The 12,796-nt window shown below is 49.3% G+C and overlaps 1 protein-coding gene across 1 annotated transcript in view; it reads right to left on the reverse strand.

Moving 5' to 3' along the window:
• LOC144162683 (uncharacterized) overlaps positions 1-12,796 on the reverse strand; it is an 88,322-nt gene that overhangs the window by 10,864 nt on the left and 64,662 nt on the right. The window contains exons 19-26 of the mRNA XM_077693318.1: positions 12,303-12,456; positions 11,531-11,605; positions 10,125-10,279; positions 8,209-8,379; positions 6,875-6,998; positions 5,660-5,910; positions 4,813-4,935; positions 3,281-3,447 (exon numbers count right to left, since the gene is read on the reverse strand). Coding sequence (XP_077549444.1) covers positions 3,281-3,447; positions 4,813-4,935; positions 5,660-5,910; positions 6,875-6,998; positions 8,209-8,379; positions 10,125-10,279; positions 11,531-11,605; positions 12,303-12,456 — 1,220 coding nt within the window. The remainder of the gene's footprint in view (positions 1-3,280; positions 3,448-4,812; positions 4,936-5,659; positions 5,911-6,874; positions 6,999-8,208; positions 8,380-10,124; positions 10,280-11,530; positions 11,606-12,302; positions 12,457-12,796) is intronic.

Genomic DNA, 12,796 nt, shown 5'->3' on the forward strand with positions numbered 1-12,796 from the left:
ATTTTATTTTTATAGGCTATGTAAATTAAATACTGCTTTATCGGCCGCATAAAAGATGAAAAGTGTTCATTTGAGCCAGTCTGTGCAATGCAAACAAAAAAATCCCGCCAGCTCCACGAAGTGAATGATGATGAGAGGGGCGAAGCTAAAATGCTTATCAGTAAAACCGTGAAACACTCGCCCGCACATCATATAAATGCTGAACACGTCAAGCTTTCCACCACTCCGTTGACAAGCCCGTCGACGACGTCGGTGTTTGTGGTGATTATGTAGGGGTTGTTTGAGACGATGAGAATCTCCATGGGTAACTTGACGAATTCGGTGTGTGACATTTTAGCCACCTTGGCCGTCGCCTTCTGCAGAGCGTCTTGCGTCGCGTACCCCCGGTACGTGTCTTCAGCTCGCAGGTGACGAACGACAACCTCTTCTTCTTCCTCTCCTCCTTGTTGGGTAGCAACGAACGCGTTGAACGTTTTGACCTCTTCGGCCAATCTTTGGTTGGCCAATTCCTAGGGGAATCCTGCCACAATCATCATTAATGTGTCGTGTATGGCCGGGACAGGGCCCGAGCAAGAGGAGCTTCGCCCCTAAAACAAAAGTTTGGCAAATTCACTTCACTGTCCCTTTAACGTTACTTTTATAAAATTACTATTGCTATGGCCCGTCGAACCGGCCCAAGTTCTTTTTAAAGTTGTTATAGAGCGTTTATTCATTCCTGGCTGGTCTCAGACGTTGGTGTGTACGCTGTTGTGGTGCCTTCCAGTCTTTTCATCAGTCCGGTTGACCTGCAGAAGTTGAGTCTTCTTGTTCACGCCCAATGAACCTGCAAATCTTAATAACAACCGACCTGTCTGCTAATCTTTTGGCTGATCCTATCTATAGGGGGTATTCAATGAAAAGTTTGGCGGGAGATTTCTCCGCCTGGGAACACTGAAAACGACCATGTCGGTGGCCACCGCGCCAGCGCATGCGCTTTGCGCCCGCATCTCGAAAAAAAAAAAAACAACAGCGCACATTGTCTGCTCCGTTTCAGCCCGATTACCGGTAGTGGCGTCAACAGATATAATATTAATCGCACTCAAATTAAGTGATGGCGCTCTACCTACCCTGGTGCTCTTCGAATCTACGGAGGATGAAACCGCGGCTGCGAACGGCGCGTATAAGCAGCATAAGTCTGACGCTGCAGTAGCCAGCCGGCGCGGATGTCGACTCAAGTGCACGCGCACCGCATCCACGACTTTAAGTCTGGTAAGTGCCCTCTAATACGTGGTTGAGTACAAAAAACGAATAATTTCTTTGGAGATATGGTTCACGCGTACACCGATTTTGCGCTGGCTTTCTCGTGCGCTACACTCAGCAAAACAACTCATGTCTGACGTTAGAGCGCAGCGGCTGGCAATCAGCTGATCAGCGGCGGCTACTTCATACGCGTCTGGCGATAGGTAGATCGTACTGTGCTGCACTCAACAGCACTTAGCGTCGAGGTATTACTTTTCGTTCAGTGGGCAACAGTTTGGAAATGATGCAGTTCCTGCTGTCAAACGGACTACTGCGCTCACGTTGCAACCTTTGTGCCACGACCGACTCGCACTCGCTCGTAGGTGTGCGCAGAGGCTGGCGTTGAATGGCAGATAAGATTGTCACACTCATGAGCTGAATCGTGACTTTTCGCGTAACCAACGCTATCGCGGTACAACTGACTATCGAATCACTCGCACACGCCTTGCACGGAAACACAAGGTCACGTCGCGGCCCGCGGCCTGCCTGGCCGCCATGAAGGCATGGAGGAGAAGAGGGGTACCTGATCTAGGGGCCGTGCGCACAACGTCGCATTGGAAACAGACGCTTGGCCGCAGATATGGCGGCGCACTCGCATGGTTGCCTGCATGCATTCCACGCCATTGAATACTGGCTATAGGCATGCTCATTACTGAGCATGGTCCTCAGCAGTTCCTTTTTAATTATTTTTGCACAGACGAACCTGGCTCCAGGTGAAGTAAATTATAAGAATAAGGATGAGTTAACCTGGTGTCTGCTAGGCAAACCTGGCCAGCATTGTTGCACAACGTTCTCTCTCTCTCTCTCTCTCTCTCAAGCTTGCAAGCAGAAAGGAACATTTCATGATTGGTACTGCGAAATGCAATTTGTGTCGAAATACACATGTACATCTCGCTGTATTTTTTCGCTGGTTATCGTACCAGCACTGCCGTAACGGAACTGCACAATTCATACTACCTTTTAAAGGGACAGACAACCGATTCTTGTCGAGTATATATTCTCTATCCCAAATGAAAGGGCATCACTTAAAGCACCTTGACGAGAAACGGTTTTGCTGATAACGCCCTAGAACTTTTTCAATCGAAATTTTTAGATCTGCGAACCGTATGTGTCCCTCTCAAAAATGATGTTGGCAACATGACATAGAGTAGCTCGGCAACATACTTTTGTCTGTATGCGAAATGAAAAACGATATTTAAAAACTTGTCCCCAGCAAAAAAGTTTGAATCGCAGGCTTTCCTGTTCCTTTACGTGTTTTTTCAATGCAACGGTCTATTGTGCACGAATGCGCCGTCTGTTGGGATAGACGATAGGTAGAATCCGGCTTCACGTTGCGGAGGTGGGAAGTTCGATTTTCCCCGGGGGCGACGTTTTTTTTTTTTTTTTTTTTTTTTAGCTGCCGTTGGCGTATTTGGAAACTGAAATCAAATATTTTGGCAGAACAAACGCCTTTGACTCAGGGAGAATCGTCAAAGCTCCTTCACTGGGTCTGTTTACTGAACGCTGCCGTTGATTCTGGGCGTGGTGGCTTAGTTAGCCACACTGAGAGCAACCCAGCGGCGGCGGGTGGCGTGTCTTTAGAATTTTCAAAATAATGTTTAGAAATACATATACAATTTAACCTTGTACAAACACTTGTGTTGAAAGGTTTTGAATACGTAAATAAACGTTTCAGCAGTTACAGTAGCTGCTAGGTTTGCAGGTCACGTGACAGGGACACATATTGTAGTGCCAAGTTTCGACACTACGAACCGCCACCCTTCCGATTTCAGGAATTTTTCTGCCAAATTAAAATTATTTCCGCCGATTTGTTTAGAAATTGCTTGTGGTTACCGGGCTATATAAAACACTGGCTTTCCTATGAGCTAGAGAACATATACGCGACAAAAATCGGTTGTCTGTCCCTTTAAAGTTGGGAACCTGTTATCACGACCTGCATGCTCCGTGTTATTATTTCTCGTGCCGCGTCGTATACCAGCGCCCGCAACGAAGAGTGGCGCACCTTTCCCACAGAGCCTTGTCGAAGCCGATGGCGGCGTCCGTGGCTCCGGGCTTGTCGAGGCTGGGTATCGTCACCTGGTCCCTGGTGAGGAAGCGGTGGTGAACGTGCGTGATCTGGTCGGCCACGAAGCGCACCTGCTGACCCTTGGGCAGCCGCGACGCCGTCACCTGTCGCCACCGGTGAGAAGGGGGAGAAAAGGAAGACATCGGTACAGGGAACAACGTAAAATCAAACGATTAAAATCCTCAGTTTCTGGTTTGAAGTAAGAGTAAGTACGAACTCGTCATAACGGAATTACTCCATTTGAAATCTCGCCTTATTTAAAGTGTTTCACGGTCTCCAGTGCAGTGCGTATAGACAGCAAATCACCTCCGATTTAACGAACTATCACTTATAACGAAGCCAGTCTCATGTCTTGAGGGCTTCGTTAGAACGAGGGTTTACTGTATTTGTTTAAGCATCCACCGAGACTTGTCGACACCTGTCAGAGGGACAACTTTTTTTAGTGTATCTAGCAGGACCAAGTCGTTACGGGCGGATGTTGTAATGGGTATAAGATCTCTAAAGCTCGCCCAGCCCACCAAGCGCTCGGTGAAGAAGAAAAAGAAGAAGAAACGCATTTATTTCTGAGCACAGTTATAGTTGACGATGGTGGCCGCCGTTTTGGAGGCGACCGCGGCCGCCAGGGCAACCCGTGAAGCTTGAGCCTACTCGGTGAAAAAGGTGTACGATTAACCGCCACTCGGTTTTTAAAGTAATTTGAAAGAGTTGGAAAAACAAACCGTGTGTACGCGCAAGTTTGGTGTTGCGTAAGTCAGCAGACACACACACACCCGGCGCATCTAGATTCTGGCTGCTACACATCCAGCACAAATCGTTTGCAAAAAAAAAAAAAAAAAAAAAAAAAATGGCGCAGCTTGCGCTAGTGTTCTAAGGCTGGAAAAACAGCAGAGCTGGTGGCCCCTTCCCCTTCCTTCGCCGGAGACGCGGCTGTTGCACCTCACACGGTTCTCCGAACTTGCTGCTGAAACTACTCCATGACTTGCAGGCGCGTATCGTTTCGTCCGCAGGCTTTCCCGTCTATCCCAAAATGGACAGCGAGTGCACGCCGTAGAACCCGCGGCAACCGGCTTCGCGAACTCGGCGTCCGTAGCGCGAACTCGGAGTCTGTGCTGCCCACTCCAGGTGCGAACGCACATGAACTGGCGAGGAGAACAGCACGGGAGAGATCACTCCACGAACGCTGGGCAGAATGTTCTCGAAGGGCGAGCTGCCCGACGCCGTGCGCTCCTCACGAGGCACACGCTCACATGCGCTAGGGATTTTGATTGGTATTTTTTGTGGTAACATTCGAAGGCAGAACTCAAAGCTTGAACAGCTAAATAGTAGAGGCTGAGGGTACGCGGAACAGTGTGGAATAGTGAAAGATAAAATGGAGGCTTCGATGGACGCCCGTCTGGTCGGGAATTACATTAAAATACATAATACAGAAGACACCGACCACAGGAGAAAATAAAAATAGTGTTGCGTACCATTTCGATCCTTCGTTGGGCGTTCTCGACGTTCCTGCGCACTTGGTCATTGTCAGGGTAGCGAACGCTCACGTTTCTTGTCCACATAAACAGGTCCTCGAGCGTGTCAAAGCCCACGGGAATCTGGAGAATAGGGAAGGATTAATTCTTCTGCGGAAGTAATCCCCAAGACCACGGAATGTGACAGCAAGATACAATGCGCGCGCGCCCTCTGCTGCAACTGGACAACCATCGCTTGTTGCACGCAATGCACGCAACAGGCGTGTACTTCCACCTAGCACCCGCAGTTAAGCATAAGGGGGCCACGAAGGCAAATACCGATTTCGGTTCATTACAAAGGCTACTTGGTCTCGATAAAGATGATACCTATTTTATCGCAAACTTCTAGCAGATAATGTAGATGTTAAAGAAAACAGATACCGCAGTGGCGACGCTCCCAGGCAGTTTCTGGCGATGTCTCTATGACATCACACAATATCATCTGTGAGATTGGCGAATGCCGACCTATAATCCACCGCCAAAAACATGACTGGGCGGTCGCAGTGGGGCCTCTACTTCCGTTCGATCGTATCACCTGAATACTGACGTGTAGTTAACACACTGATAACTACTTTTTTGTGTCCCCTTAATACGTCACTGCTGGCGTCGTGTGGCGCGAATTTTGAAAGAATCTCAACATTTATTGCGGGTATTTTCTTGGTTAAAAAGGAATGCCTTTCCTAGCTTGAGTAGAGAGCTGAATGAGTTCCTAGAGGCGAGTTATTTTTCAAACTGAGCAAGGCTGCATTTTGTCTTCCTGGCCCCTTCAAAGCAATTAAAACTGTTAAAGGGAGTCCACCGTACGTGCCTTCTTGTCTAAAGCGACCTCGGAGATGACCGAGCTGGCCTCTAGTGCTCCGGACACGAGGTCGACGTTTCCGCGAGCCATCATGACCCGGCAGGCCTGGTAGAGAGCGCGGATTTCTCCCGCTTCCAGCCTCTTGGCGTTGGTGCTCTGGAACGTGGCGCTGAGCAGCTGGTCCAGCACGACACCCGGCACCTCGGCGCTGTCGTCGGACAGCGCAGACACCAGGGTCACCACGCTGGACAGCTTGTTCCCTGGGCGCAAGGGAAAAGGTTGTGCTGATCATTAACCGGGCGCTTAACTGCCAAGGACAAGCCTGTCTCGTCCATGGAAGCTGTACTGTCCTATCGTGTTTCTTGAAAGACTCGGGTCCCTTTAGTGTTGCTGTAACGGGCATTGTTACGTCATTTCTTGTAAGCTGACACGTCTGTTCTGGCCTTTAAATAACGATTCTGAATGACTGGGCAAACAACAACAACCACAACAAAACAATAAAAAATCTGTGGTTGATTCCTCTGTCATAGGAATCGGTAAAACACGAAAGTGAAACGTGCAGCGAAATCTGCAGCTGAGCATGATTTGCGGGTCGGCGGCTGTCTTGCGGGTAGGCTTGCGAGCGACGTCCTGCTGGCGGGTCGCTTCGGCAAAGGTGTACTGGCGTCATTTCCTGAACAGATATGACGTCAGTGAAATCTTGGTGTATCCCGGCATGAGACACTTTTGTGTTAAAATATCAAACCCGAAAACGAACAACCCAAGTATAGCGTACTCTTTGGTTCTAAAGGTTGCTTCCCCGTAAGAAGACCCTGTGTGCAGGCGTGCACCCTTTACAGGCCGCTTGCTTCGTTGTACCTGGCGTCAGTTCCGTGACGGATATGACGTCAGGGAAATATTTGTGTATCCCGGCATAAAACACTTTCGTGTTAAAAATGTTCGGCTCAGCTCCACACCGGAGCCACAACTGACAGCTTCCTGGATGGCCGATGCCACCGCTAGGACCCAACAAATCCTGGCAGAGGGCTAAAGAAGAGGAATCGTTCACGACGTCTACATTTCAAAACCCATCCCGATCGGACATGAAATACAGTCTCTCTGCCTGCCGTATATGGACGATTCACTATGGTGGTCAGGCAACACACATCTTGGCGCATACCAGCATGAAAAAGGCAATAAACTGATACGGCGAAAGGCGGACGACAGGTGAAACAAAATTCCCACCTTGCCGGAACTGCTTGGCAGCCCTCTTGAAGGCCATCGCTAGGCTTTCGCTCAAATTCCCCGGGGGCACCGTCTCCAAAGTGTCGTTGCAGAAGGAGCTGCACTGCTGGGACACGTCGCAGACCTGAGGCAATGGTTTCAGGGAATCAGAACAATGGCCGTTTTCATATTTCTTCCCCAAGTTCAGCCAGAGGCGAAGCGGACAATGCTACCGTTCAGGGCAGCGGGAAAGGTTGGAAATATACATCTTATTTCACCTCACGACGTGTCATACACTCCACTTATTTTTGTTCACATGTTCCCTGAGCTCAGTAAGTTCTTCTCTTTTTACGTCTAAGGATATGAAATTTTACTTTATGCGGGACACTACACTGTAGCGACAAAGAGAAAACGCAACAAAAGAGCAACAAGAAAATATGGCAACAAAAAACAAACTAGATGCAAAACTTTTGTGTCAGTGCCCCTTTAATGGTGCCCCGTCAACTCTCTGAGAAAATCGCTCAGCGCGCGACGCCACTGTAGTTAAGCGCAATTGAAAGTGGGGCGAGTTGGTTGGATGATTGGTTGGGCGCGCCTTCAAGTGTTTTAATTCTGCGCCATCGTCGTCATTCTAGAGCTTCTGTAGCGTGATCTACACTGGCCGAGGTTGAGCAGTTCCGCGTGGCTCCTGGAGAGCCGTGCTGCGCATGCGCGAGGAGCAGTGACGCCACACGGCACGCAGAACGTTGCTCACTGCCCGGCGTCTCTCACACACCCCACGCGCCCAGCGTCTTCGCCGACCTCCGTTCCGCACGTGGCGGCGCGGCCCACTTATAGTGTTTGGCTGCGCGAGGGCCAGCGTGCGTACTAATATCTAAGGACATCGCAGTGCGTGACCCTGCAATACTTTTTTCAACTTTTATCGAAATATTAAATGCTTGCGGAATGTAGTCAACCAACACATCCAGTTTAGATTATGGAATTGCAAAGTACCGCGGCCAGAAATTACTGCTCTATACCCATTAGGTAACTTCGAAACTTTCTTACAAGATTTTTCTCTTTTTCCTGCTATGGGCGTTCTTCGACCGCTGGAATTTCGACATTAGAGCGGTGTAGCGGCTTTGGCCGGCTTTCCTTCCGTTGCAGCAATGAACGCATTCGACAACCACTTTAAAAAGAAAGCCACTAAACCGAAACAGAAACGGTAGGGATATTTGGTGCGACGAGCAAATCCCGCACTGCCGTTCTCTGCTGGCGACAACTGTAGCAGCTTTCGCAGTGCTTCCAGACACGAAGGAAAGATAGGAAGCGGGAGTGTTGCGGAGTACCTTTAAAGCTAGTCTGGCTTGGCTCACCTGAACGCAGAGAGAAGTGAAGTTTGTGGAGGGCACGATGAACTCGAGGAACGGAGAGCGCTGTACAGTTGTGAGCGGCACCGTGACCACTTCTCCGTCGTTAGACCAGAGCTGGTACGTCATCGGGTGGGAGCCGAGAGGCACCACGCATGCGCGAACCACTGCTGTCGTCTGGGAGGCAGAGTAGGAGATAACCAGGGCCAAGCGTTACGCACAGCAAAATAAAGGAGCTAAGCGGTGGTCATCGTGAACTGTCATAGACGCAACGATTTCCTCATTGTGAGCGTGTCGTCAAGAAGGTCCCGCACGAACACCGCGTATAGGTTGTATGGCCGTCTTGCGATCACTTGTACGCTACCTTTGAAGTTATGAATATCACAGTTGTATAGTCTAGGAGAATGCAGCGTAAACATAGAACATTAACTTTGCATAAACCTTACGACCTGCTTTTTAAACCATACCGAATGCTTTAAAAGGATTACATGTAGCAATGCGGGCCAGCTTTTAAATGCAGAGCATTTCAGTAACTCACGATGTCACCCGCGTTGGCGTCCGTAGTCCGCATCGCTCCCCCCACACTATATAAACAAATAATACTCGCCGGCGCCAGGTTTCGATCCAACGACTCTGCGGGCGGAACGCAAGGTACATGGTACTCCACCAACTGAGCCACGAAGCCGACACAGAACGGAAGGTTACGAACGTGCCTTATATCCTTGACTCATTCAACCGTCGGCCACAGGTGCGTCCTCTCCCCCGCGTCCTCCTCGCCTTCTCTCCGCTCGCAACGCCCTCTCTCGCCGCGATCGGTTCGGGGGCACAACAGGTGGGGACGTGCGCAACACCCTCTCTCGCCGCGTTAGGTTCGCGCGCAAGAACAGGTGGGGGCGCTCGCATCGCGCTCTCTCGCCGCGGTCGGTTCGCGCTTAAACCACATATGTCGTTCGCGCGCGCTGCGGTCGCTAACATCTGTGGCGTGATCGTGACGTCAGCATCAGGCGTTCGTGTGGTGGCGATTTCGGCGCTATAACACTCTCTCGCGAGGGGCATTGGATTGGATTGGCTTGGATTGGTTTGGATTGGATTAAAGTGGATTGTGTTGGATTGTGTTGCGTCATAGGCGCGCCACGTTGCGTCATAGCCGCTCCACGTTGCGTCATAGCCGCGGCAGGGGGCTCACGGCGCGTTTCACCATCGACTTCATCGACAATGTCTACGCTGGAAGACAACAATTACAACAACAACAACCAATACGTAATCCATACGACTTGCAGGCGCGCCCCCCCGCAGAAATGCTCTGCATTTGATCGTGCCCCTCGCGAGGGGGATGTTTTTCTTTTCTTTTTCATATATGCCTCCAAAGACATCCAGGAGCGTCGATGTAACCAGGGGTCAAAACTTGGGGTTTAATAAAGTCAAAACACCGGGTTTGGTAAAACACGGGTGTAAGAAACTCCCGCTTGTCTCAGGCGGTTATGTCGGTCTTTGGTTAGGCTAGGACACGACCACGATGGAGCGGGAAAGCACCAGCGCATGCTTTGATGACGTCACAGGACCTTTGTTTGCGGAGAGCAGTCCAACTCGGAGCTGAACTTCCATAGAGCCGCAGAGTAGTTGGAGAGCTCCGGATTGTGCTACACCATGCACTGATCACCTTTTACACGAAGGAAGTGTCGTCTGCATGGTCATTTTCATTCTCTACCGGAAAACAAAACGTTTTAGCCTTTTAAAAACACCCCACGTTCTGCCTAATTATGCAGTGACATAAGCAGAATGTCAAAGCTATGGGATATCCGCTGCACTCGTGCAAGTTATCCTGAGGTCTTGTTATTAAACTATGCCCACGGAAGGTCTTATTCGCCGCGCTCCAGAGTGTGGCGCTGGTGTGTCCGTCCATTCCGCTGGTACACACTTACGACGTTTAGGAGCTCGACCGGTTCTTGGGCCTCGAACTGCAGTCGGCACAGCGCGGGCCCGGACTTGGCAGTGAGCGAGACGTTGAGGCCTCCGCAGCGGGACTTCTCGCACACCTCCAGGCGGGCCGTGTACGAGCCGTGGGGGACCAGGCTTCCTTGGCAGCCGAGACGGCGCAGTGTGTACGATCAAATGAGTACACGTTTCTCGGCTCTCATAGGCGCAAAAAAAAAAAAAAATCCGGATAAACTTCTCTCTCGAATGCGCTGGTAAAATAATCGGTTACGGAGAATGACGAAACCTTTTCAATCCTTATCAAGCGAGTCAGAATATTGTTCGGCCGTTAACTCAGAGCTCCGCAAAAACATTCACTTCGTTTCTTTAGAGCCAAACATATGTGCGGAGAGCGATGCCTTTTCACAAGCCTTTTTCCCCTCTGCAAAACCAGTCTTGTAGCCTTCATGTGTATTTCTGACCACTGCCGGACCGGTTTCCGGAGAGGCGAAATGCATGCCGAAGCGCGTCGCTCGCCGCACGTGTTTGCCCCGTTAAAGCGGGGGACATATCAGCGGAGAGGGAAGCGTATCCGCACGCTTCCCCCAGCATCGTATTCCCCGCAGCGTATCCGCACTCTGGAAACCGGTCCGCCGGCGTCCAGGAGAACGTATGAAGGCTACAGGACCGGTTTGGGAGAGAGGAAAAACGCGCGGGAACGCGTCGCTCTCCGCATATTATGCTACGCTGGCTCCTTGACACGGGGAATCGGCCGCACGAACGGATGCTGTCGTTCGTCGTAGCAAAACAGTCGCTTTACTTCTCCCGTGAACCTTCCTGAACTCTTCAAGTGGCAGCGCATTGCTGAGAGAGCGCATTGCAGCGCTCTCCAGTAAAGCGAACGTCGTTGGTAATTCGGCGCCTTTGTGGTGAGAGCGTCTATAATTGGGGTGCCGCGTCGGCCCTGGTGTTATCGCGTGCAAAAAAAAAAAAAAAAAAAAAATTGAATCGCAGCCCTCTGCGTTTTCGTTTCATGGGGAGCCTTTCCAATGCCTTCATGCGGTTTTTGAATCGCATTGAAATCGACGGAGTTGTTTGGACACATAATGTAGTGTCGCGTTTAGACAATGTATGGCGCCACCTTTAAGACTCCAGAAATTTTAGTGCAAGTAAACGCTGAAATTTGGGCTAGTTGGTGATACGACTTCGACATGGTAAAAAGCGCACTAGACGGGGACAAAAAAAGTAACAGCTAAAATTAAAATTAAAATTAAAATTATTTCCACCTGTATATTAAGAAATTTCTGTTGCCCCAGTATATAGAACGCTGGCTTTCATGTGAGCTTGAGTACATGCACTCGACAAAAATCGGTTGTCTGTCTATTTCAGGCAGGTGTATCGGTTGTGAACGTACCTTCTGGCAGTGTTAGGTACGTGTGACCTTCTAGTCCTTTCTTAACCCCCGCAGTGTTGTACTGGCAGGGAAAACCTGAAAGACGAAGAGGAAAAAATGAGCAGTGGCTTAGCTCGGCTATGCCAGGATATACGTAGCGTGAACTAAGGTTCAGCACCCGTACCCCAAATGGATTGGATTTCAATCCAACACAATCCAATCCAATCCAAATGCAATCTAAGTAAATCCAATCTAATCCAAGCCAATCCGATCCGATCCAAACCAATCCAATGCTTCTCTCGCTTGCGCAAAACGGCCCTTCACGGCACACGCGAAACCGCTCAACCTCGGCCAGTGTAGCTTACGCTAGAAAAAAATGTGTCTGTGAATAGAAGCGTCTGGCTGAACGCATAGGTAATAATGGAGTGTTATAGCCGAACCCACGCATCTGTATTAGCACTGGATTGTTTTTTTTTTTGCATATTTTCACATTCTGCAAATTCAATGGGAAATAAAAATTTCGAATTCGAGAACTAAAAAAAATTTGGTTTTAAAAATAAATGCGGACACTTTCGGGAAGGAAGCTTCAATTGTCTACAGTTAGAGCAAAATAGGTCTTCATAATGCAAAAAAGACTGCAGGTTTCGGAAACGAGGAGTACAACGCATCTTCATTAAAACGCGCAGACACGTGTGGCCCTGACCTGCCGGTGGCGTGAAATTAAACAACGTCTTTACCTTGGAAAAGCTAAAACGTAGCTCAAATTAAATCTCAAAGCGCTTTGCTTCTCTACCTGGGACGTTCCAGTTGATGGATATTGACTTGGAGTGGACGAAGAAGATGGCGTGGATGACAACTGATGGGCCCGCAGTCACCATGTACGAATCCGCAGCCGAGTCATATTCATACACCGGCTTGTTCCCGACGAGAATCTCGTCCAGGGACACCTAAAACAGAAACAATGAACCCTTGTACTAAGCGCTCTGGACAATTAGAATTAACTCCGACTCTATTATAAGCGATATTTTGTTAAAAGCTGGCATGATCCAATAAGAATGAAGCGAGATTTTGAATTCGAATCAAGCGATTTCGTTGTAGCGAGGGTTTAGTTGAACCTCGATTTACGCACGACCTATTTAGCAAATTTCCCGAATTAACGGACAACTTTGCATTCCACGGCAATTTCCTATCCTCTTATATACAAAGATTCTGGTTTAATGAAATAGTTTTCGGGTACCCGTGACTTCTTCTAAATTGAGATTCCGCTGATTTGACTTCAACAAGTGA

The sequence above is a fragment of the Haemaphysalis longicornis genome, unplaced genomic scaffold (genome assembly GCF_048455015.1).
Source record: "Haemaphysalis longicornis isolate Haplotype H1 unplaced genomic scaffold, Haemaphysalis longicornis Haplotype H1 scaffold_12, whole genome shotgun sequence".
Classification (NCBI taxonomy): domain Eukaryota; kingdom Metazoa; phylum Arthropoda; class Arachnida; order Ixodida; family Ixodidae; genus Haemaphysalis; species Haemaphysalis longicornis.